General features: G+C 33.3%; 1 protein-coding gene across 4 annotated transcripts in view; it reads right to left on the bottom strand.

Moving 5' to 3' along the window:
• Positions 1-27,223, bottom strand: part of MAP4K5 (mitogen-activated protein kinase kinase kinase kinase 5) — a 91,023-nt gene that overhangs the window by 26,993 nt on the left and 36,807 nt on the right. For all 4 annotated transcript variants that reach the window (XM_081050052.1, XM_081050053.1, XM_081050051.1 and 1 more), the window contains exons 7-16: positions 20,274-20,321; positions 20,146-20,188; positions 19,315-19,387; positions 15,385-15,516; positions 13,889-13,951; positions 11,966-12,047; positions 10,947-11,063; positions 6,792-6,870; positions 2,109-2,167; positions 1,140-1,207 (exon numbers count right to left, since the gene is read on the bottom strand). In XM_081050052.1, coding sequence (XP_080906178.1) covers positions 1,140-1,207; positions 2,109-2,167; positions 6,792-6,870; positions 10,947-11,063; positions 11,966-12,047; positions 13,889-13,951; positions 15,385-15,516; positions 19,315-19,387; positions 20,146-20,188; positions 20,274-20,321 — 764 coding nt within the window. The remainder of the gene's footprint in view (positions 1-1,139; positions 1,208-2,108; positions 2,168-6,791; positions 6,871-10,946; positions 11,064-11,965; positions 12,048-13,888; positions 13,952-15,384; positions 15,517-19,314; positions 19,388-20,145; positions 20,189-20,273; positions 20,322-27,223) is intronic.

The raw sequence follows: 27,223 nt of genomic DNA on the forward strand, positions 1-27,223 counted from the left end.
AAAGAATCAGAATTTTAGTGAATTTCAAAAAACAGAATTTTAGGAACCCACAGTGAATCACAGATTCAAATGGCCATATCATCAAGCCTTCTGCTACTCCAAGTGGGGTCCACAGAGCAGCAACTTTGGCATCAGCTGGAAACTTTATAAACACATCTTCTGGACGTACTGAATCAGAATCTGCATTGTAACAGGATCTCCAGGTGATCCTCCAGGCACCTCAGAGTTTGAGAATCACTGATCTAGCCCACTGGTTCCAGTCATTTACCACAGTCATTGCAATCAACTGGGAAGCTTTCAGGATTCTTAGATTCCAGTCCCAAAGATTGTATTCTATAGAAGGGGTTGGGAAACTTTTTCCACAGAGGGCCAGATAGTAAATATTGTAGGCTTTCCAAACCATACAGTGGTCACAACTGCTTAACTCTTTTGTTGTAGCATGAAAGCAGCCGTAGATAATATATCAACTAATGAGCTTCGCTGTGTTCCAACACACCTTCAGTTATAAACACTGAAATTTAAATTCACATAATTTTCATGTGTAACAAAATATCACTGTTCTTTGATTTTCTTTCAATCATTAAAAAATGTAAATACCATTCTAGTTTGTGGGCTGTATAAAAAGTAGGCAGTGGGCCAGATGTGGCTTATAGGCCCGGTTACCTAGATCTGCAGGCCTAATGTGGGGGCCTGGGAATCGGTATTTCCAAAAAGCTCTCTAGGCACTGCAATGCACAATCGGTTCGGAACAACTCATCTAGGCTATCCTTATCACTTAATTGCTGAGGGAAGATAGATCAAGAATATGAAGTAACTACATTATAGAGATTAAATTGGGGCTTTCTGACTCCTACTATACAGTATTTCTTTTCCCCATGACATCATGTGGCTCATCTTTCAGTATATTAACATTATACATACTAGATGCTAATTTAAAGAACAAAACCCAAAAACCTTAAAGATCAACACATGAAACCTTCTGGTAATAAAAAAAAAAAGTCAGAAGCTTTACACTGCCAAGAGGCATAGTACAACCGTTTTAGAATAAAAATTAAACCTTATTAGGATAAATCACTCCCCCCAATACTGCTCTTACATAATCAAGTAAAATAAAGTTATTATATTAGTATACAACTTACTTTCCAGTATTTGCACCATCACTAAAAGGATTCCACTGTAATACAAAGCTTGGATCCGATGATACTCCCTTTGAAGGTATAAAATAGATTAAAATGTTACCTTATTAACAGATAGTAATCATTTTATTTGATTCAAGAAAACGTTCAGTGTCATAATTGTTAATCATCTTGGCAGTCAATCAATTTTTAAATCTCCCGCTAGATTTGCTGTCATTTGACATATTTAGGTCAATGACTCATTATCAGTTGACTAAAACTTAAGAAATTCCATAAACATACTAAATATAGCTTCAAGTGTGACAAGCCCTCTTTACCAATGTGCTAGTATATCCAAAGCAAAACAGAAAAACCTAACTGATTTGCATCACTACTCCATTAACATGGAGAATTGAACATATTATTTTATCATTAATTTATTCGTGCTATTATTTTTTTTCTACTAGCATCGAAATTGAGGGTTTATTATAACAGCAATATACATACGTAGTAAGAAAGTTAAGGAGGAAGAAATCCATTAATAGAAGACAATTACTCTAGAAACTATACTTTTACTAAAGCTTAAAAATAAAATAGATTAAGATAACATTGAGGCTATCTCTAATAATATCTTGTTCTATTACTTGTTTCCTTTCAGATAAAGAAAGGGTTAACTAAATAGCACTCTCAGAATAAGAGTAATGGTTAAAAAAGAAGCTATGTTAACAAATAACTATTAAAAATAGTAAGGCAATGCAAAAATGTACTACAAACCTAACAGAATCAATAAGAAAAAAGATCCTGAGAGCTTAAAGCTGAGAATCAAATTCCATATACAATACTTAACTTCATGTAAATTCTTCAAAAGTCTCCAAAGTGTCAAAATGAATGGTTAAAATGGTATATTACACACTGTATCCTAGTCAAAGTACACCTAACTATAAGTTTTCTCAAATTTTAACGTGTAAAGTACTTTAAAGTCATAATTCTTACCATTTCATCCCGTGCTTCTGTTTCTTTTCTCAGAGGAGGTTCAAATTGTAATTTATCAACTGCAAAATATATAACAGATAGTCACAAACTCTTAAAGGGTTAATCTCAGAAATGTAATGATAAGCATGTGTATTGGGGTGAGGGGGGAAAGAAGAGAGGAAAGAAGAAAACACAAAATCTCTTATTTTGTTACTAAAAGAATACCCATTTCTTTATGCTTACTAAAACAAAGTAACAATCTGGTATCTTCTAATAACTAAATTCTCGGTTGAAGTCAGAAAATTAAATAGCACTTTTTTGTGTATGAGATTTTAAAAAATTAATTAAAAGTAGATGACTAACAAAACACTTTAAAATTTTCTCTATCTAGGCTGCAGGCTGTTTTCAGACTAATTTAAGCTACAACTTTATGGCAGGATTACCCTTCCCCCGCAAAAAATTACCTATAATTATCTAAAAGAAATGATATTTGTCAAATTAAATGTTACAATGGTATTCGGGAATCTAATATAATATTTTACTAAATGTATATTTTATTTGGCCTAGTCAGACTGATTTTAGAATTATTATGAATATTCAAAGAGTACTTCTTTTATATGAAATATTCTAAAACACGGAAAAGGATGGCTTGTTATCTACTCATAAAGTACACAGAATCTTAAAATTCTAAAATCTAAAATGACTTAAAAGACCTCCTCCCAAAAAATACTCACACTTGCATCAGAGAGATGCAAGATTCCTAATACAATCTTGGTAAACTAAATACATTTAAAAAAGCACTTTCAAAAAATCCAGTTGTCCATATCCCTAAAAACAAGACTTATAAAGCAATAAAAAGTACACACATAATTAATTACATTAAAAACATTAAGTCATAAAATTTACAAAGATTGGAAGACATTCCCTAAAATACAGTGTCCACTTTTCAAATATAACCTAAAATAAAAAGACTTTGTTCATTAATGGCTTGTTTCTTAACATAATTTTTAAAAAATGTTAATTCAATAACTACTGTAATTCACAAAGAACCATTTCACTCATTTGAGACAGAGATGAGCTGGTTTTTGTTTTTTTTCTTTTTTGTCACAACTAGAAATACTGGCAAGCAGGTCTAGAGATGAATTATAGAAGGTATAAATATGGAAAAGAAAGAAAATATTTTTTAAATAGTAATTCTGTATCTAGAAAATTTCAAGACAAAGAAGTTCATAGAGAAATAATGCTTCATAAATGTTTCATCAATATGTATTAAAGATATAGTAAAATGTCAACTGTATCCCGATGTACCAGTTTCAGTGATTGAAAATGAGATTTCAATTATAATAGCATGAATATTAAAGCTGTTTTAACATGTAAGAAAAATATTCCTTAAAAAAACAATTCAAATTCTTTCTCACTAGCTTAAAGTTACTGCCACCATGACTTATGGCACAGAATGCCAGAGCCTTCAATGCCATTGCTCTGTGTGGTAGACTGGACCCCAAGTTGTTTTATTTTGTTTTAAAGAAAATCCTGGCAGTACCTTAGGGTGCATCTTTCGCCTATGAAAATACAAAGGTAGGAGGTTTTCTATTATATAATCCTCATTTATCTCCAAAAGATACTGCAGATTATAGCCATAATGAAGTAACAGGAATTGGACTTATCCTTCTGCTATAAAAAACTACATACATGTAATACAAATACGTGTGTATGTGCACAAACTATAGGAAGCAACTATTCTAAGGCAATGGATAACAGACACCACAAGGCTCGAGAGAAGAGAAATACATGGTGGTAAGATCCACACTCACCCTGGCTTTTTCCCTAAAGGCACTTTGCAAACGAGGGCACAGGAAAGCAGAACCCAAAGAGAGAGAAACAATCACACTGAGTGTAGGAAACAAAGAATGGAGTTTGGGGCTGCTTAGGCAGTGGGAATTTGAAGGGCACAGTACCAGAAATGAGAAAGCTGTATAAAGGAGCTCTAGAAATATGCTAAGAGGTCTCCTTAAGGCTTTGGTTGAATACTAAATTGCCCAGGAGAAAGCAAGACTATGCGAAGTTTGTCAGAAAAGAAATGACACAGATGTTGAAATTAGTACACAAGGACTTCAGAACAGCTTTTATAAGTATCTTTAAGAATTTAAGAGAAAAGATGGACACAGTAAGTAAGCAGATGGAAATTCTCAGTAGAGAAACAGAAACTTTATATATGTATGTATATTTATACATGCGCCTATATGTATCAATGGAAGTCTAGGTCTTAAAAATACAATATCTGAAATACAATTCACTAAAGGGCTTAAACAGCAGACTAAACACCACAGAAAAAAAGATCAATGACTTGGAGTCAAGGTGAGAGAAACTAAGCTGACACAGAACAAAAACACAGGTGTGTATATGGGAGATGGAGAATAGAGACTCAGTGACCTGTGCAACAACATCAAGTGGTCTAACATTTAAACTGGAATCCCAGGAAAAAAAGGGAGAAACTGGAGCAGAACAGAAGAAACAACAGTTCAAAATTTCCTAAATTTGATGAAAAAAATCAACTCAAAGATCTAAGAAGATCTAAGAAACAAAACTGCACCTAGGCACATCAGTCAAAATGCTAAAGAAAGAAAAAATCAACAAACCAAAAAACCCTCAAAAGTTTCATAGTGCAGTACCTATTAAGGATTCAAATGATGCACCCGGGTATTTTCTGTCTTTAAATAAAAAATCTAGGGGCGGCTAGATGGCTCAGTTGGTTAGAGCGTGAGTTCTGAACAACAGGGTTGCTGGTTTGATTCCCACATGGGCCAGTGAGCTACGCCCTCCACAACTAGATTGAAGACAACGAGCTGCCGCTGCGCTGCCAGAAGGGGGGCCAGATGACTTGGTTAGAGCGCAAGCTCTCAACAACAAGGTTGCTGGTTCATTTCCCACATGGGATGGTGGGTTGCGCCCTGTGCAAGTAAGACTGAAAACAGCAAGTGGGCTTGGAGCTGAGCTGCGCCCTCCACTACTAGATTGAAGGACAAAGACGTGGAGCTGATGGGCCCTGGAGAAACAGACTGTTTCCCAATATTCCCCAATTTAAAAAAAGAAAAAACCTAAATGGATGTCATGCAGTTGGTAGTAACCAACTGCGTATTTAACAGTTTAAAAAAATATTCATGTAGGGGAACATATGGGTATGTTGTACTTCAGATAACTTTTTATAGTTTTGCTGTCAACCAAAGCTTTATTTTTTGTTATTATGCATTTATTTCTAGGATGGAGCAAAGTTTGTTAAAAAGCCTCAACTTGAACAATGGCAAAGAAAAGTTGCTGGAGTTTTTGTGTCCTACCTGTTTTGAAAACACTTCTCCAGTGACATAAACACTTACTTCCCTAGAACTGTTACCAAGGAGATTTGTAAGGCAATACATCTAATTTAAAATCTCCACTGTCTTTATCATCCTCAGTCTTAGTTAAGATAAAAGGGACAAATGGAATTTCCAAACTCAAGTTGGGTAAACTTTCAGAAATTATTAGACTTCCTCAGCCTAAAATGTTTGTTTGTTTTGGCCTGAATGACAATGACATCAATTTCCTCAGAAGCTCACTGTCTCTCTCCCAATGAAACAAAAACCGAGCATCTTGTATATCTGGGAATACCGCCCCCAATTCCAGGTTCTACATTATTACAGGCTAACACAGCTGAGACTTATACAGTACACACAGTTTTATATTCAAACATGTCCAAGAAGCATTTCCCCTGAAACAACCTTTTCCTAATTAAACTCAGAGACTGCTTTCCGGAAAACTGCTCTCTAACCTCAACAAACAGAATCTTGCCAGGTACTGTTAACAATTAACACAACGGTAAAATGGGTGATGATCCTTGGATTCCCGTATCTCTCAATTATAGACACAGGCCAATCTTAAATCAGTGGGAGTTCTCTCAGTAAGACACCTTTAACTTGAGATGACAAAGAATCTACAGAGGCAGATGAATGCAAAAAGAGTCTGCACTCAAGTCTATTGGATTAAGATGACGGCATGAAATGGATTATTTGCCCAAGAGACATAGAACAAGATGACCGGAGACACTGTCATACTTTAAGGTGCATACTACAGTTTTTTACTTTCTGTCCTCTTTCTTTTTCCTTATCTTTTTCTTTTCTCTTTGCTAGTTGAAGGTTTTGGATTGTTGACAGACACTTGTTATCTCCTAAATATGATACCTGTAGAGTCCCTATTCTTAATATTGCTCTTTGAAATAGGATGCAACCAACAAACATAATGGTTATAAAGTCTAGGCTAAAATGTGGAGAATACTTCTGAAAATGTTAAGTAAAAATTTGTGTATGTTATAAATTCAGCCACGTAAACATTTACATGTAAAAAAACGAGAGGGAAATTTAGCAAAGTATTATCTGTGGGTTGGCACTGGGTGATGTGATTACAGGCAATGTTGATTTTCTATTTTTACCGCTTGCAAATTTCTGCAATGGACATATATTACCTTTATAATTAGAAAATAAAAACTACTTAATTATAAACCAAGGGAATTCCATTATAAACAGAACAGCAACCTCTATTTTAGAGGTATTCTGATATGTTAAAATAGGTAGCCTCAGTTAATCTGAGATTTTATTATTTAAAAAAGAACCACAGGAACACCCAGCTCAAACCACCACAACCACCGATTGAAAACGTACACCAAACACTTACAATTAATTTCTGAAGCTGTCCGTTCAGCTCTGGCATTCCTGTTTGTAGATCTAATGGTATGACGAATGATTGCATGGGGCTGTGGACAGAAGCATAATATATACACTTTTATAAACTTCAATGGCAAACTAAAAAGGTCAAACTTTCTCTTTTAATTAAATGTTCACTTATTGACACATATAACTACCTACTAATAAAGTAAACTATAGAACAAACAAAAAATACAATTAATACTAAGATACTTTAAAAGTTTATTTCAGTATAAAATACTGAAAAGATTCAAAGAAAATCAGATTGCGATCTTATCTTCAAAGAGCTTACAGTCTAGGAAGATAAGACACACAAATACTTTTAAGGTTAGAAAATGGTAAGTTCCATTCATTAAGTAAAAATTTATGTATATTATAAATTCAGCCATGTAAAAATTTACATGTAATAACAGGAAGGAAATTTAGCAAAATATTATTTGTGGGTTGACACTGGGTGATGTGATTACTGGCAATGCTGATTTTCTATTTTTACCGCTTGCTAATGCCCAGAGGAAGGAGAAATGACTTCCACCTGAAGGGTACAGAAGTTCTCCAGAACAGAGCTGTAATCTGATCTGGGACCTTGAAGGACAAGCAGGCATCAAATATGCAGCAAAGTGGGAAATGCAGCAGGAAGGACAGGAACAAAGTGATGCAAGAAGTAAAGGAAACTGTGGCATTTTTAGGGGAATTGGACTTGGTTATTATTTGGTTGTAGTGAACAGATGAAAAGCTGGACAGACTGAGGATAAGCAGGACCATTCTGAGTGTTAGGGCAGGGCTCTCAATTCTGTTTTCTCGGAAAAGGTGTTTTTTGGAGATTTTACAGAAATGGAGTGAGTGGCATCACCAGAGTCAGCTTTAAGAGTAACCTGATAAGGAGCACGAAAGGGAGAAATACTGGATGCAGTGGGACTAAGAATATTGTAGTAAATCATGGGGGAGAAGCTAACTATTTTCACCTTTTTGTGTAAGTTCCCGATCCTTTTGAAACTATGCCTTCAGCTCAACCCCTACCTACCAAATTTCTGACGACTCATTCCCTGAGGATTCAGACAGTGGCTCCTACCTATGTGTTTTTCTCTACTTCAAGACTCATCATCATACCAACAGATGTCAAAAGCCCACTGTTCTGGCCTTTAGTTTTCTGATCTCATCTCAAAAGACATTCTCCCATACTTCACTGCACTCTCTACTCCTAAGTTCATACCCTGGTCCCTGTCAACAGCTCTGATACATAAGTTCACACTACACTGCAAACTACTCATCCTTTGAGCATACTCTCTTATTTATTCCCATTACACTTTTTTAATGTCCACATTGGAATCTCAAGTCCAATGATCCATTACTTTCTCACTCTCCATCAGCATTTCTCCTATCTTCACTTTTCTCCCTATCCAGGTTATATCTGGTGGTCCAAAATTTCAAACAATCTCTTGCTATATCCTAAATTCCTCTTGCCTCACTGTCCTTTAGCACACTGGCATGACCAAATGACAACCTCGAATGAATTAAACTACCTTTGTGTTCACATCTGAGATACAATCACTGCTGGAGGAACATACACAGCAGAACACACTGAAAATTCATCTCATCTGAGGTTTCAGCTTTCCTCACAACACTTCTCTAGTCATTTAACCCATTCATTCTGCTCAACACACCTTCTCCGTACTCTTCAAACCCACACATTTTCCTTCACACGTTTAGAAGATGACTTTGCCCCTTACTTCACAGAGAAAACAGAAATCATCAAATAGAAGATAACTACTAGCTATACTCTCAACTACCCTCTCTAATGTAACAGAAGTGTTTCTTTATCTCAGATCAAGTTCCTCAACAAAATCTAGATCCTAGCCTCTCCTTCCTTCTTCTCAGGGACTTTGCCTATTCATCTTGCTTCTCATGATTCTTCTGTTTCTATCTATTGGATCCTTTTCATAAGCATTTAATCCTGTTCAAACTTTGTTGCCTCACATAAAAAATCAATCACTGAATCCCCCACCAACCCACTTTCCTCCAGTGATTGCTCTATTCTATTGTTTTCCCAACTAAATTTATAAATGAGTTGCTATACTTATCTTTCAAAACACTCCAATCTAGTTTCACTTTTACTAGTATTTGAAAATTATCCTTTTAAACTAATTAAAAAAAATAAATGCCACCACCTAAATCTAAAGATTTCTTTAACTTAACTTCTAGATCATTAAAAGGGTACATATCTGATTATGTCACTCCCTTATCTTTTAATGGGTCCTACTGCCTTTAGACTAAAGCCAAAATTTTTCACACGGTTTGAAATGGCTAGTATCTAGCTACGTAACATCAGCTCCCACCACTTCCTTCCTTGTTTTCTGCTCTAACCAGACTAACTTATCTTTAATTCCTCAAGTACACTGCTTTCTCTCTTATAACCAAGTTTTCAAACATGCAATTACTCTCTTTGCCCAAAACACTTTTGTCTGTTCTCTTTCTCTAATTCCGATTTATCCTTCAGGTTTTCAGCTTACACATCGCTTCCATAGTGAATTCTTTCTTGTCCCTGATATGCCTCCATAGCACCTTATGTTTCCCAGTTCATTACAGATATCAAACTTGTAAGTTACTTTTTCATATTTCTGAATCTCCTTTGAGATTACACCATAAATTCTCTGAAGGCAGGGATAATGTCAAATCTTATACATCATTGTATCCCAAACTGCCTGGTAACAAGGTTTTATGTTTCAAGGATTGAAAAGTATGGTGATAATCATTAAAGAGAGATAGAGAACTCCAAAGGTAGAGTAGATCTGTGAAGCCCAGCAAAAAGGTGTGGGGGAATAAAAGAATTTGGTTATTTTTACAACCAGTGAAAGACTAAGGAATCAATCAAGTAATAGCCAATTCTACATTTAAGCTAAAACAATTTTAATAATTTTTGAATTTTTAGTGGATTAAAACATTAATTATTACAAGTCTACAATGATAGTTTAAGTAGAAAAAATCTACATATGGCTGGTTTATTTAATATTTTCAATTAAAGTTCATTAAACATTGGATAAAATATTCATCATAAGACTATGTTATATACTAAGCAATGATTAGTTTTCAAAGATTGCTTAATGACTATTTCTATTAAGTACATATATAGAAATGATGGTATACTAAATAAGAGAGTAAGTAGGCTCTATAGTTAGTTTGCCTGGATCCAAATCCCAGTTTCACTAGTTATTAGCTATACGGTCTTGGGCAAGTACTTCTGTTCTTTCTTCACTGTATCATTTGTAAAATGGGGATAGTAATAGCACTTATTGCAAAGGACTGTTTTGAGTATTAGATGAATTAACATGAAAACTATTTGGCCTAATACTTGGTACACAATGACTACCCAATGAGTGTTAGCAGTTTTCAAGACACTTACAGGGTATAATTTAAAACTTAAGAACATGAAGTAGAAATTTTCATTCAATAAAGAATAACATAAAGTTTAGTTCTATAGTTTTCCCAGAAGTGAAGGTAGTGATATAAATCGAAATTAAGGCATAGATAGAAATGAAGAGACAGATTCAGAGAAACACAAGAGATAAAAAGGAATCATAAAAGAAGAGGAAATGACACTAGTGAAAAAATACACTTGTCTTATATATAGGCATAAATAGGAACCTGCCAAAGGGGAAAAAGGCCCTCATTCCTGATTTGGAAACTATTGTTAAACATGATATATTCAAAAAATAATTTTATAATATTTTCAGAGACAATGTTTTCAGAGAAGGCAAGCATAGTTATAGATAGTTCTATATGTAATTATGTAAGATATAATAATTTTGAATAAGTATTGAAAAAGATAAAATTTCTATTGGAACCTCAATTTAAAAAAAATATTTGTATTTTGTTAATGATCTATATAGTAAAGAAACTACACAAATCTGGAAAGATCTAAGATGAAGAAATGATTATGTTATGTACATTATAACAAAATTTTAAAAAGTATCGATTGGTAATTATATGCAGGTTAAGTGTAGTTTAAATTGCCGATTAATCCTTGTAGCTAAATCTGTTTTAACTAACTTAAAACAGTGAATTAGAAAACAAACTCTAACGCCATATTAAAATATTTATTTTCAAATGTGAGACTGCAAACACTCCTTACCTCAAAGTCGTCATCGTCTCCTTCAGTGTAATGTGCATGGTTGTCTGGATTGTTCACTTTGTCTAATAGTTCAACTGCTAGTGCCCTAGAGAGACCTGGCTGCCCTACAAAAGTGTGCTAAGTCAAAACAAAACAAAACAAAACAACTTCATGAGTATGTTTTATATCCACGGGTTATAGAAATGTCATTTGTACATTTCCATTCAGTAATTACCAGACACAAGCATATGGGAGCCTACTAATACAAATAAATTAGAAAACGTATTAGTAAAAACATTAATCAGAGAATCCATAATTACATATTATAAAACTAAGGAACCTCTGAGGGTTAAGTTTATGAGTATGTTAGGTGGTAAAATTACAACCTTGGCCATAACAATGAAATTTATTACTCATGTTGTTATACTTATATGTAAGTGAACATTGTGGTATAATCCATATCACAGTAAGAAAACATCATGTATATTCTACATTTGCATACATTTAATTCAGTAAAATTATGTTAATGTACAGACACAAATTTTATGACATTTAAATAAAGATTTTTAGATTGGTGTGATCATTGACTTTTTCTACTATAAAAGTATTTTACAAACAGATACAGAGTATTGTAGAAATTCACATAAGAAGCCAGGAAAAGCAATTAATTTTAGATGACGGCGACATTTTTAAGAGTTTTCTCAAAGGCAGGCGTTAGCAAACTATAGCCCATGGGCAAAGTCTGGTGCACTGCTTCTTTTTGTAAATAAAGTTTTATTGGGTATTAAAATCATACCCATTCATGGGTACTGTCTGTGGCTGCTTTTGTGCTACAGTGACAAAACTATAGTTGCAACAGAGACTGTATGGCCCATACAACCTAAAATATTTAATGTCTGGCCTTTACAGAAAGTTTGCTGACCCCTGCTGTAAGAGATCACTAACATTTTTATATTAAAAAACCTAAATACATTTGTTCTGGTGATATGCCTAATTAATCCATGACTACAGAAAATTCCCCTATAATTTCAATGACTTACAGTCAGAAGTCTTTCAGCAGTTGGTCTTTTTTTGGGGTTTTTGGTTAGTGCTATTTTGACAAAATTATGGAATGTTGATGACCTTCAAATAAAAAGAGACATGTACAAAAACATTTCACTCACATTAGTTTTTTGGTGTTACTAAGTAAAATTAACTTACAACTAGTTAGAAAGTCTGAAACACATAGTTTTTTTCCTTAGGACTTTAGGTTTGTATAAGCCAAAGAACTAAACCCAAAGCACAGTATATTCCTTGAAAACATGTCAGTTTCATCGCATAAGTAAAATGCCATCAGTTAAACAGAACAGTAATATACAAGCTCTAAAAAACACACTAAAAAGTAGAAACAGGTAGCTGTATCATTTATAGGATTTATAATTTTGTGTTTTAGGGATGAAACTTAGTAATCAAAATGACCTTTTCTCATTGTCTAATTTATATAGTATGTAAATGTTTTGCTATGTGAAAGGAGTTGGATAGCATAGAGGTAGAGTGAGTAATGTTAAGAGATTATTTAAAACACTTAAAAGGTCACTAAATTTCTTAGAAACAAGGGCAAGGAAGAGGGAGTGATTTTAGCAACCAGAAAAGTTTTCCTGCCATCTGCATTACTGAAGTGGAGAAGAGAAAAAGACAAATTAAAGGAATAATGTTTTGATGATTAATTAATACCAAAAAGGGATATTTGCCAAGATTCCACTAGAACAGGGATGGGGTAAGAAACAAAAGCGAATAACCTTAGTCATTACCAATGACAGCAACCACACAACAGTTCTCTTCAAAGAAATCACATCACTGCATTACATTTGGTGACTTGTGGAGGAGATAACACGGAGTGATAATACCTGAGACTGGGAAAGCCACTCCAATGGTAATGACTGCTCTGCAATCTAACCGTGAATTCACCTGTTATAGCTAATAGTCATTCATTTCTGAGTGAATATTCAGTCATTCCTGCCATAAAGTCCTCCAGTTTCAGTTGCTTAAAACTTGGGGTAAGAAGGAATGGGAAGATACCCGTGTCAATACTAAAGTATACAGCTAGCAGTAGAATATCAACTCCTTTGTTTCCACAGTGTGATTTGCCTTTCGCTCCTGGTATCATCCCCAGAATGGCCTAACTCCTAAATAATACTATGCAGAAAGGCTAATAAAAAAATAAAACAGTAGCTTAAAACCTGGTTTTGGAACAGGCCTCTTAGAATCTGAAATAAGATCTGACCTGTCACCCTGATATATGAATATATGTACATGCTAAATTTGGCAGGCCCATGGATCCCTGAAGAGATCCATGTAATCCAGATAAAGAATTACTGAATTAAAAAATTTGGAAACTTATTTGCAGTTTCTTTTATAAAACGTATGCGAGGACATTACCACAAAAATAATATTCAATTTTTATCCTCTAATTGAAGATATCCTTATTAACCACCACACTGATTTACTTTGTATGAGAAAGAAGAGATTAGGATGAAAATAAGTAATAACCTTTTTGAATATTAGGGAAGGTAGAGAAAAGTCAATAAGGATTGATTTTAAGTGTGATGGTTATCTGGGAAAGCTTTTCCTATCACCTTTCATGAAACTTGTAATTAATGAAAGTAAAGGAATACAGGGTAAACATATGAGTCTCCAAAATCTGAATGTATTTATTTCAAATCCTTTTCTTACCACACCTCTTATGCAAGCTATCAAAACATAAGAAAATGATTAGAGTTTCACGAGAGCAGTATATTATAAAGAAACACTGACTAGAAAAATCTAGATCCTTGCCATAGCTCTGTAAGTAAATTAGATGTGAAACTTCAGGTAAACTGTTTAATGCCTCTAGGCTTCAGTTTCATCATCTACAAGACAGGAAAGCTGAACCTGTATCCCTTTCAACCGTAAAATTCTATAAATTTGTGTGTTATTTAACTTACCATTTTGTTTTGTCCTTTAGTTTCGGAGGTTGAAAATTACTTTTTGACATTAAGAACAGGGCCCTGAAATAAAAACTTCAATTAAAAAGCAATACCAAAACTCTTTTATTACTACATCAAATAATCAGAATAAATATTCTGTCATAGAATCTACCTTTGAGAATGGGAATAGAAGAATTGAGGATTTAAGAAGAAGTTCTAAAATGCTCCATTTCAGTATTTCCTACAAAAGCCTTTCCATGTTTCTAAACAAATTCCTTAATTTTTTTTAAAAAACCAAAAATATTTTCTCTTTTAAAAAATTAAATGATTCATATATAAAGAAAAATTGAAAAAAAGGGTCTATATTCCAAGCACCCTAAGACATTATTTAAAATTTTCTGCTCTTTTAGTCTTTATCTAAATTAACTAATTACTAGATCATTACTACAATATTAGGCAACATTATGTTCTGCTTTTTTCACTAATAATTTTGCATGTTTCTTTGGTTTATACATAGGTAACAGCTGCCCTTGACTGCTAAATAATTTGCTTAACAATTCAGCAACTATTGAACACTTAAAATTTTTTCCTTGTTATCCTGAAATGGATAATTTTTAGCGTTTTTCCCTTGAATTATTTCCAAGTAGTGGAACCACTGAAACATTTGAATGGCCCATAACAAATAATGTCTAAATTATTTTCCTAAAGGTTTGCACTTACTGGAATTCCAGCTAAATGCAGGTATCTCTTAACTTGCATAACTTCAGTACTTGTGAGGTGAAACAGCTTTCCATATTTCTTTAGTATCTGCTACTTGCTCATAAACAATCTATATTTTGCCTATAAAGTCTTTGAGTTCTTTATGTAATATATATTAATCTACCATGTTACAAGTTCCCCATTCTGTTGATTTTCTTTTTAACTTTATACAATTTATTTTAAAAGTTTAAATTTTAGCCCAATTCATATTTTCCTTTAAAATACTAAAAACGCTTTCATAGGCCCTCAAAAATTATTTTCTGAGACAATTTATCTTAAATTGTAAATGATAATTATACTAAGCATAGCTACCTCACTCTCCCTAGACAAAGTAAAAAAACATAATTAAATGAGAATAGAAAAAAATCTCATCTGCATTCTATCATTTGTTTATAATTCCACTTAGGACAAAAAAAGAAACAAGTTCAACTGATGGAAGAATGAATGTAAAGACTTAAAAAATATTTTTTTAAAAGATAACTGCTAACTAATAAAAAAGATAACTGCAATATCCTACTATGATTATTAAGGACAATTTGTTTTATGGAAAAGTTTCAGACAGCATAGACAATTACTCCATAGTCTTACAAACAGCAACAGGAGAGCAGATTTTAGATGAGATTATCCTTAAGTCCCTTACAGTATCTTTACTACTTTAACATACTTGAAAATGAGTTTGGAAAACAAAGTCATTAGTATTTTACTATCCCAGACAACTTTATTAATAACTGAATAATTGTAAATAGTGAGAACACCTCATTGGATGAAGATCAAACATAGGTGGTTGAAGTTCTCCAAGTTCAATTGCTGTTATTCCTACTGCCCAGATGTCACAGAGTTGGTTGTAGCCACCATTCTTTTCTACTGCTGCAACTTCTGGGGCCATCCTAGAAGGAATCAGTGAATATGCCATTTTTATTTTTTAAAAATGATACAGAGTCTGCTACTTTTGTGATAGTCACTAGACTTCTTGGAGGGAAAGAGGCAGAGAGGTATTCACCAAGAAAGAAGAAACTTTACTAGAAAAGACTTATAAAGACCATATACACAGACACATGCACTCTTTGAATTCATTATTTAAAAATCTTGAATCCTCTCCTCTGAATACTAGCGCTTTGAGGAAAAACTGTGTTGTCTTACTTTAGTTTTTGCTTTGTGAGTCTTGTTACATAATATGGGAAAAGACCCCATGAAGATCAGAGAAAAGTTCTCAAAGGACGTGGGACTTAAAGAATGAATTAGTAGGGAGCTAAGTCAAGTGGAAGGTCTGGACATTTTAATCAGAGGAAACAAGGGTTAATGCCGGGAGACAGAGAGCACAGAATACCTGAATAGGTGTTAGGACAGTGCTACTAAATGTATGATCTACACACTGATCTGGGACATAAATTGCTTGTTATCAGTCTGTCTTAAGTACAGGAATTGACAGTATGCATTTACTCTGGTCCAAATACATGATCATTTTTTAGTATTTCATTTTTAATTTATTTTACTGAAGTATCAGTTTGTGTTGGACAGGACATTAAAGAAAGGTCATTCACCACAGGTAGTTTGGGAAGGTCAATAAAGTTATTTGGAAAATGAATCTCAGAGGTGGGGCTAGTTAGGTGATGAATGGCCTACCAATTATATAATGTTTAGATGTTTAGACTTTAGAGTGGAAACGAAAGATTAATTATGGGGGTAAACTTGATCTAAAACTCAGGAAAACATGAAAGATAATGTGAGAGGAGGGGAAATCATAGACAGATGAGTTAGAAGACTATTTCAAAAATACAAGGGAAAAAAAGATAAAGGACTTTTTGAAGGCAGTGGCAGAGGGGACAGAATTAAAGGGGTTGACTAAAGAGACTGATTTGAGTATAAAGTGCTTGTGGATATCCAAATAGAGCTATTATCCAATGACTGTTAAATATAATCAAGAGTGAAGGTCAACTGAGTAGCTGAGGGTGAGTTATCTATTTGGGAGTCAGTGGTATATAATGATGGCATCTGAAGTTATAAAGCATAGATGATATTGCTCAAGGGAAATATTCTTTTATTTTTTTAATGTTTACTATTTTAAAACTTATATTTATATTGAATATCCACAAGGTAGAAGTTGCTTTTATATACACTTGGGTTACAAAAAGTTATATAAAACAATTTCTCTCAAGTTAAGTGTGGTTGAGGATATAAAATACGTATACTAAAAATGCCAACATGTACATGCTTTATGCAAGTACTACATCTGTAATGGGCATGGGAGCAAAGAGAAGAAAGTGATCACCAAGGAGCAAGATGGCTGAAGGCAAGTTTCACAGAGGAAAGAAGCTGAGCTGGAATCCAGAGAAACGATATGGGTTTCATCTCCTCTGCCCACTAGAATGAGTTAGTGGTGGCTATCCAAAGCACCAAATTGACCAGGACTGTTGCACTTCCTGGCTCAATAGAAAAGAGAGCTGTGAAGAAAGGCAGAGTGTGTGCCACAATTCAGACAAGGCAGGACTTAAGATAAACACAGAAGACAGATTATTAGGGAGATATCAGGTATAGTAGAGTACAAAAAATTGATAATTTTGACTAATGAAGAGTGTTCACAGGGGATGACAGTCACAGAAAAGAGACCAAGGAGGGAAATAGGCATACAATGAAGGAAATTTTATAGGTAATCAAACTCACCTATGTTTTCTTTTAACTATTTAAATGGTATTTATTGGGGCCCTTTTTCTGTTCTTAAAAGTGATATGGGTTGACTGAAGAGAATTTGGAATATATGCAAAAATGTGGAAGTACACAAGTTAAACATTATCCCACCCTAAGGAAGCCACTGTTTTATCTATTTTCATCCATAGATTTTACTTAAACAAATATATATCTTCTATAAAATGGTAATAGATTTCTCACGCTATTTTTAAACTTCCTTTCTGGTTAACATTGTATCATGAGCGTATCCACTGACCATTCATTTTTTACAACAGGATTTTTAATACCAGAAATTTGTTCCAACGATTTGAATGAATATACATAATTTCCTTAACTCACTCCTGTTGTTTGTCAATATTTTCCCTCAGTTTTTCATTGCTAAAGTATTATGATAAAGCTCTTCACATATAAATCTGTATGTCTCTGATAAATTAATATAAGCAGAACTGAGACTAGAGAACATAAACATTGATTAAGGTCTTGAAAAACATTATTGCCAAATTACCTTTCAAAACTGTTCTACCAATTTCCATTTTCACTGTCAAATATTTACTGATAGTGATAGGTATTATCCATGATTCCAAATATTTTCCAATTTGACAGAAAAGAATGTTATTGTTTATTTAATTTGCATTTTTAGTCATCATTGGGGGAAATGTTTTACATATTTTATGACATCTTATATGTATTAGTTTTTAAACTTTTATTTATGTTAAGTGTGTTTTTCCCGGACCCATCAGCTCCAACTCAAGTAGTTGTTTCAATCTAGTTGTGGATGGCGCAGCTCACAGTGGCCCACGTGGGGATCGAACCAGCAACCTTGTTATTAAGAGGACTGCACTCGATCCAACTGAACTAACCGGCCGCCCACTATATATATATATATATATGGTTGCTTCTAAGGAAATACTTCTATTGATATTATTAAGAACTTATATATTAAAGACACTAAAACCTAATTTGTTATATTTTAGCTACTATTTCCTGGTTCGCTACTTGCCTTTTACTTTTGTTTAAGCTGGTGGACACATAGTAGCTTTAAATTTTCATGTAGTTAAATCTATCATTTTTTCCCGTTAACATTTTATGCTTCTATGCCAACAAAGGCTTACTCATTCAACTCTTAAAGCAGATAGTTACTGATATTTCTTTTGGTTTCACATTTATATTTAACTATTTCCACATACAATTTATTTTGATATTAGTATGAGGTATGGAGCTACTTTAAATTTCTTTCCAAATAATAAATTATCCAAATAATAAAGAATCCAACCTTTCGGGGATCAAATATATGGTGATGAAAGGAGAACTGACTCTGGGTGGTGAACACACAATGGGATTTATAGATGATGTAATACAGAATTGTACACCTGAAATTATGTAATTTCATTAACAATTGTCACCCCAATAAATAAATTAAAAAAAAAAAAAAAAGAATCCAACCTTTCATAAAAACTTTAAATGACACCATTTATAATATTCACTAAGTGATTTCACATATTGTTTCTTACTAGGCTTTCTATTATATTTCAATTATCTGTCTTAAATAATGAAAGCAGTGCGCTAGAAAGATTATTTTGTCAATAACTGGTAGGATGCATTAGAAGTAGGGTGGCTGATGAAAACTAATGGTTGGGAAGGATGCATGAGATTTCACAACCAGAAAGTGAAGTCCTAGGTTAAAATAGAAGGAAGAGCAAAACGAGAGGGTAACAAAATGACAAGGATGTACTATGAGCCTTTCTTTTGAAAATCTCATAATATGAGTCCTCTCAATACAACACTAGAGATAGTAGAAATTATTAGAACTTTAACACAGGGAAAGCTGGATGATGAAAATGAGTATCAAAGTTGCCTAACCCAATCAGAACTATGGGTATCAAGGAGCATGCAAGTCGTCAGACTTTCAGTCAAGTATCAATTATATTACTAAGTATCACTGCTGAACACTAACCTTGAAGAAATGAAAACATACAAAATTAATTTTAATAATGTCTTACCAATAAGGGGTGCCAATGAAAGATTTTCTCTTTGCAATGGTAGCTGTTATTTTTGCAGCTACACCAAAGTCAGCTAGTGGAAAAAAAATAGAACAGAAAACTTTAGTTCTTTTCAATAAAACCACTAACATTTCTAACTTTCACCCTTAGGCATGGCATTGTTAATAATTCAGATATTAATGCTAGGGAAATATATACAAATTGAATACCTAAGTCCCTTATTGCTTGGTTTATAACATATTCATTAAAAGGAAATAATTTACTGGCACTTTACTAGAAGGAAAACATACTTTATTAAAAACAAAGTTAATAAAAAATATTTTTATTACAAGTACATTGAAGTTAATTTGAAACAGAAAAAAAGAGCAAAAAACAAAACACCCACCTGGATTCTTAACACAACCAGGTTAGTATTTTGGTGTTATTAAAAAAAAGTCCTGTTTTCTTATGTATAAACCTTTTATTGTTGCTGTTAAATATGGTTATAAAAACTAAATACACACATAGTTCATGTTTGTCACTTAACAGACCAGGGGATTTTACGCCTACTCTTCTTAACTATTACTTTTGATGACTTATCACAGCATAACAGTTTTTCTACTGCTAGACCTATGTTCTCATTTTTTCTATTATAAATAACGTTATAATACTTTTGAGTATGGATTTTTTATATTTACAATTAATTTCTTAAACTGAGCCTCAGAAGTAATATTTCTTGGTCAAAAGAACATTGTTATAGTTCTTGATATGCATATTAAACTTGTATAGTGTTAATTCTCATTAAAATTTTTTTAATTTGGAAAAAAACGTCAGGAATGTGAAATAACATACCTAATTTTACATCACCATGATCTGTCAATAAAATATTTGCACCCTAAAAAGAAATATAAAATATTTAGTTAAGATCATAAAATTCCTTCTCATAAAGTTATCAATTTAAACATATTAAATAAACTTACTTTGATATCTCTATGCATTTTGCCTTTAGTATGCAAATAGGCAAGCCCCTGAAGTTAAAAAAAAAAAAAAAAAGGTAGCATTAGCAAAACTGCGAACTGGGCATCAAAATTTTCTACTTGAATTCTTACTGAATAAGAAAAATCAGAATGTCCTTTTTTTTAGGGGGGGGAGTTTACAATGAGTTTCTTTTTACTAACCAATGTTTACTACATTTTAAGATTTCAAATGCATTTTCTAGTAAAAATTAGAATAATTTTCCTGTAACACTATCATCACAAGTAAGATAATTAACATATCCAATGCTACCAAAGTTTCTCCCACACATACTTATCTTTTTTTCATTAATTTTTTGTAGAAAACTTCATATATAAAAGCTGAGTAACAATACAATGAATCCCTATGTACCCATCACTTAGACTGAACAAGTATGAAATCATAGCCAGTCTTGTTTCATCTTGGCCTCACATACTACACACGTCCCCTTCATCACCATATTATTTTGAAGTCCCCAATTTCATATAATTTCATTCATTAAGATAGTGACTTTTTGAAAACATATAATCACGACATTATGTCCTTATCATTAATAATTTTTAATATTATCAAACATCCAGTGTTCACAATTGTTTATAGTGGGATCCAAACAAGGTTTGTACGCTGCAATTTGATGACATGACTCCTTCTCTTTTAATCTATAGAATCTTCTGCCATATCTTATTATTTTTTCCCCTGTAAATTTCTGTTTAAAAAAGTGCTGTTTATCCTGTGCATCTCCCAGGATTTAGATTTTGCTAGTTACATCCCAACAATGTTAACATGGTCCTTTGACCCCCTGTATTACCAGTAAATGAGCAGCACTTAAATCTAGGGGCTTGATGAGATTGAAGATTGAATTATATTGGCAAGATGGGAAGGTGCTATTATCAGTCAGAGTCCAGCCAGGAGACTGAAATAACTTGAGTTATTTGAACTCTAGAACTAAAAAGGCACAGAGAGAACTAAGGTATTACAGAAGCAGCAACTGTAGGAAGTTGCTACCAACTCTAGGGCTGAGGGGGAAAGGGGAAGAAAAGGGCTGGCGTCATTAATACTTAGAAGCCTAGAAGAAGAGTTCTGTGGAACTACAATTCAGACCTCTGGGAAAGATGCACTGTTCAGCTGGTGCTGATGTCCATTAAGAATTACACAATGTCTGGCTGTCTTTTAGTGATATAAGCAGCCATTAATGCTGATCTTTCTGTCACTGTAGACCATTTTTTAATTTTCTATAGTTTTGTGTAAACAAAAATCACAGTGCATTCTTTCTTTGGCGCTTTCATTCACAATAATTAATATGACAATTCTTGTTAATGTGTATATCAATAGTTCATTCCTTCCTCTTTATTACTTAGTAGTTCATTGTACAGATATAGCAAATTTGTTTACCCAATCACCTGTTGATAAGACATTTGAGTAGTTGGGTTGTTTCCAGGTTTTTGGCTGTAATAAATAAAGCCGCTATGAAAATTCATGTACAGTCGTAGGATTTTTTTTCCTCTTGGGTAAATACCTAGCAGTGCAATGGGTGGATCATATGATGGTTAAACTTCTAGTGATTGCCATACTATTTTCCAGAGCAGCTGTACCATTTTACATTGAAACTGGCAGTTAGGAATAAGAGTTCCAATTAGTCCACATCCTCACCAACCACCCAAAGTTCAGTCTTTTTAACTTTAGCCACTTTAACTGGTATGTAGTGGTATCTTACTGTGGTTTTAATACATTTTTCTAATAACTAATGATGTTGAGCATCTTTTCCATGTCCTATTTGCCGTCCATATATCTTCTTTGGTTAAGTGTCTATTCAAATCTTTTGTCCATTTACTTATTTAGTTGTTGTTTTCTTATCATTGAGTCTTGAGAGTTCTTTATAAACTCTATATACAAGTCCTTGATCAGATATATAGTTTGCAAATTTTTTGTTTTAGTCTGCAGCTTGTCCTTTCATTCTCTTAACAGTGTCTTTTGAAGAGGAGAGTTTTTAATTTTGATGAACTCTAATTTACCAAGATTTTCTTTTATGGATCATGCTTTTCATGTTATGTCTGAAAAGGCTTTGCTTTAACTCAAGACTGCAAAATTTTCTGTTTTCTTTTAGAATTTCTAGTTTTAGATTTTCCATTATACTTAGGTTTACCAGTATGAGATTAATGTTTATATATGGTGCAAAATATGACTTGGAGGTTCATTTGTTTGCATACAGATATCCAGTTATTCCAGTACCATGTATTGAAAAGACTATCCTTTCTCCAGTGAATTAATTAATTGTCAAAAATCAATAGGCCACATATGGACTTATTTCTGGTCTATCTATTCTGTTCCACTGAACCACTTATCTATCCTTACGCCAACACTACTATGATTTGATTAGTCTTGAAATTGTTACTATTGGACTTCAAATTTTGTTCTTCTTTTTCAAAGTTGTTTGACTGACTATTCCAGGTCCTTTCTATTTCTACAGGAATTTTAGAATCAGCTCCTATAGAACAGAAAAGGTCCTTGGATTTTGGGAGAACATCTTACTGTACTGCAGCTTCTGATCCATGAATATTGTATAGTTCTCCATTTAGGTCTTCTTTAATTTCTCTCAGCAATTTTATAGTTTTCGGTACGCAGGTGTTTATACATCTTTTGTCATATATATCTTTAAGAATATAATTTTTATTATTATAAATGGTATTTTAATTTTGATTGTCTGTTGCCATTGTATAAAAATACAATTGATTTTGTATATCGATTTTGAATCCTGCGACCTTTCTAGCTTCACTTATTAGCTCTAGTTACTACTTTGTAGATTTTGTTCCATTTTCTACACAGATAATTGTGTAGTCTGTGAATAAAGACAGTTTTACTTTCTAATCTCGATGCCTTTTATTTCATTGTTTTTTCTTTTTGCAATGGCTGAAATGTCTAGTACAATATTAAAAAGAAGTGATGAGAGCAGACATCTTGCCTGTTTTGACTGATCTAGGTGGAAAAGCATTTAGTCTTTACCATTAAGTATGATACAGTTGTAGGTTTTTCATAAGGACTCTATCAGGTTGAACAAGTTCCTTTTTATTCCAAGTATACTAAGAATTTTAGTCACAAATGAGTGTTGGATTTTGCTAAATGCTTATTCTGTGTCCAGATGATCCTGCAGTTTTTCTTTTTGTTTATTAATATGGTCAATTACTTGAAATGATTTTTGAATGTTAGATCAACATTGCATTCTAGGATAAAACCCCTTTACGATGTATTATCTTTTTTATATAATGTTAGATTGTCTTTGTTAACTTTTATTTTCCTTTTTTTCTTTTGATTTCTTTTTGGGCCCATGGGTTACTTAACAGTGCTTTACTTAGTTTCCACATATTTTGTTCATAATATACCTCGGGTATTGACTATCCTTATTATCCTTTTAATATTTGCAGAGTCTGTCATAATATTAGTAATTTGTGCCTTCTCTTTTTATTTTCGATAATCAATCTATACAGGTTTGTCAGTCTTATTGATCTCAGAGAATCAGATTTTGGATTCCTTGATTCCATTTCTTTTTTTTACTTTTATTGTGGAATACTGGGGAACAGTGTGTTTCTACAGGGCCCATCAGCTCCAAGTCACTGTCCTTCAATCTAGTTGTGGAGGGTGCACGCAGTTCAGCTCCAAGACCAGTAGCCATTTTCAATCTTAGTTGCAGGGGGTGCAGCCCAACATCCCATGCAGGAATTGAACCAGCAACTTTGTTGTTAAGAGGTTGCGCTCTAACCAACAGAGCCATCCGGCCGCCCCTCCTGCAGCTCAGCGGCAGCTCGTTGTCCTCAATCTAGTTGTGGAGGGTGCAGCTCACTGGCCCATGTGAGAATCGAACTGGCAATCCTGTTGTTCAGAGCTCGTGCTCTAACCAATTGAGCCATCCGGTTGCCCCCGATTCATTGATTTCTTATGTTTCCTGCTTTCTATTTAATTGATCTTCACTCTGATCTTCATTATTTTCTTTCTCTGCCTACTGTAGGTTTAATTTGCTCATCTTTTTCTACCGTGTTTCCCCGAAAATAAGACCTAGGCGGACAATTAGCTCTAATGTGTCTTTTGGAACAAAAATTAAACCTTGAATATTGACGATCCTTATTATCCTTTTAATATTTATAGAGTCTGTTGTAATATTAGTAATTTGTGTCTTATAGTAAAATAAGACCGGGTCTTATATATTATAAGGCCCGGTCTTATGTTAATTTTTGATCCGAAAGATGCATTACTGCTGATTGTCCAGCTAAGTCTTATTTTGGGGGAAACACAGTAGTTTGTTAAGGTGGAAAGTTGAGCATATTGATATCATACTTTTCTTCCTTGCTAAAAGAGTTAAACACCTCTTTAATGCTATGAACTTCCCTCTAACTACTGCCGTAGTAGTATCCCAAATTTTGATTTGTTGTGATTTCATTTCATTTAGTTCAAAATATTTTTTAGTTTCTCTTTTGATTTCTTCTTTGACCCATGGGTTACTTAATAGTGCTTTACTTAGTTTCCACATATTTGGAAATATTCCAGAAATATTTGTTAATTGATTTCTAATTTACCTGCATGTGGTCAGAGAATATACTTTGTATTACTTAAATCATTTTAAATGTATTGAGACATATATTATGGCCCAGAATATGGTCTATCTTGGGAAGTACTCTCTGCGCACTTGAAAAGCACATATATCCAACTATTGTTGGACTAAAATGTCAGTAAGGTCAAGTTGATTGACTGTGTTGCTCAAGTCTTTCATATTCTTCCTGATTTTCTGCCTATTTGTTCCATAAAATTATTGTGAGAGGGGTACTAAAGTATCTGACTATAACTGTGCATTAATTTATTTCTCCTTGCAGTTCTACCAGTTTTTGCTTGTTTATTTTGAAGCTGTGTGATTAGGGGCATAAACATTTAGGGTTGTTATTTTGATGAAATAACCTTTAGTAATAGCCTTTGCTCTGAAGTCTACTTTGTCTAATATGAATATGGCCACTCTGGTTTTGTTTTGAATAGTTATTATGGTTTATCTGTTTTACTTTTCACCTATTTGTGTCTTTATAAAATAATTTTCTTGTAGGCAGCATCTAGTTAGTTCTTGCTTTTTTCCATTCTGACAATTTTCTGCCCTTTCTTTTTTAAAAACAATTATTTAATAAAACTATATATACAGAGGGTGCCAAAAAATGTATACACATTTTGAGGAAAAAACTATTAAAATTGTAATACTCAATATATACCGATAACAAAAGATGAATACAAGTCATGTTTGACTTCTGCAATTATAAAAGGTTTTCAAAGTGGTTGCCATCAGCATCCAGACACTTCTGATTATGGCAAACTACTGCTTGAGCAACACTGACCAGTGTCCACTTGTATACATTTTTTTTGGCACCCTGTTTTTAAGGTGTACATGATGATTTGATATACATATACATAGTGATTACTTAAGTCAAAGTAGCTACCATGTTTTTTTTTGTGATTAAAGTACTTGAAATCTATTCTCTTAGCATAGTTTCAGTCTTTAATACAGTATTATTAACTATAGTTATCATGGTATACATTAGTAATCAGTCAATTTACATGACTGGAACTTTATAGTATTTGACCAACATCTCCCCATTTCTCTTCTCCTCCTTGGCCCAGTCCGTGATATGAATTCCAGTCCCTTAAATGAATTCCATGATTCATTCACAAAAGAAATAACTACCATTCTACCTCCTGCATCTATGAGTTCAACTTTTTTAGATCCTACATGTTAGAGAGGTCATACAGTATTTGTCTTTCTGTGCCTGGTTTACTTCACTTAGCATAACGTTCTCCAGGTTCATCCGTGTTGTCACAAATGACAGGATTCCCTTCTTTTTAATGGCTCAATAACATTCCAGTGTGTATATGTGTGTGCCACACCTTCTTTATCCATTCATCTGTTGGCAGACCCCAGATGTGGAAGTCTGTCAGCGTAACAGAATTTTAAAATTGGAACTTATTTTAGGTCATCCCTTCCAAAGACTCATTTTATTCTTAGGAACTAGAACTGTAGAAGAGATTATGTTCATATATCAGAGACAGAATGCAAACTCAAGTTTTTGTTTTGTTATATTCAGTACTCTGTCCATTACTTATTAGAAGCAACTTTGGAAATTAAGATACAAAGAAAATTAACCTGTCAATTCTCTGCTATGAGTTTATGATTAGCTTTCTATTTTATGTGGATACAAACAGTAGACTTCTCTGTTATGTGAATGCTACAGAAACATATATGTATGTACATACACACACGAAATTTACTTCATGTATCTAACAATAAAATTTAGCACGGTATGTCTTTGAAATCACGTGGAAACCAACTCTTTTCAAAATGACTTGAGCTTTCTCTTAAATCATGTCAATCTCCCACTTCCTAAAATACAGAAAAACATATAGAACAGCAATCTGACTTTTAAACAAACTACATAATCTAGGAAATGTAGGGATAGAAGCATCAATTAACAATTATCAGTTGTAAATTACCACAATATAAAACACAAGCACTACCATGTTTCCCCGAAAATAAGACTGGGTCTTATACTAATTGTTGTTCCAAAAGACACATTAGGGCTTATGTTCAGGAATGTCATCCTGAAAAATCATGCTAGGGCTTATTTTCCAGTTTGGTCTTATTTTCGGTGAAACATGGTACTACTTAATCCCTCTTCCTAATTTAAATGCCTTAAAGTATATAAAAAAATTATTAACTGCTAATTTTCTCAATGAATAGTTTTTCAGGACACTGAAAAAAAAACAAACTGGGAGAAATGCTGCATACTCTGTACTCCTACTGAAGAGTTACAACTACTTCAACGTAATAAAAGTTCTCACAGATCTGAAATAAAGAAACCTCTGCTTAATAAAATATTTACCAAGCTTACAAAAA

The sequence above is a fragment of the Rhinolophus hipposideros genome (assembly GCF_964194185.1).
Source record: "Rhinolophus hipposideros genome assembly, chromosome: 5".
Classification (NCBI taxonomy): domain Eukaryota; kingdom Metazoa; phylum Chordata; class Mammalia; order Chiroptera; family Rhinolophidae; genus Rhinolophus; species Rhinolophus hipposideros.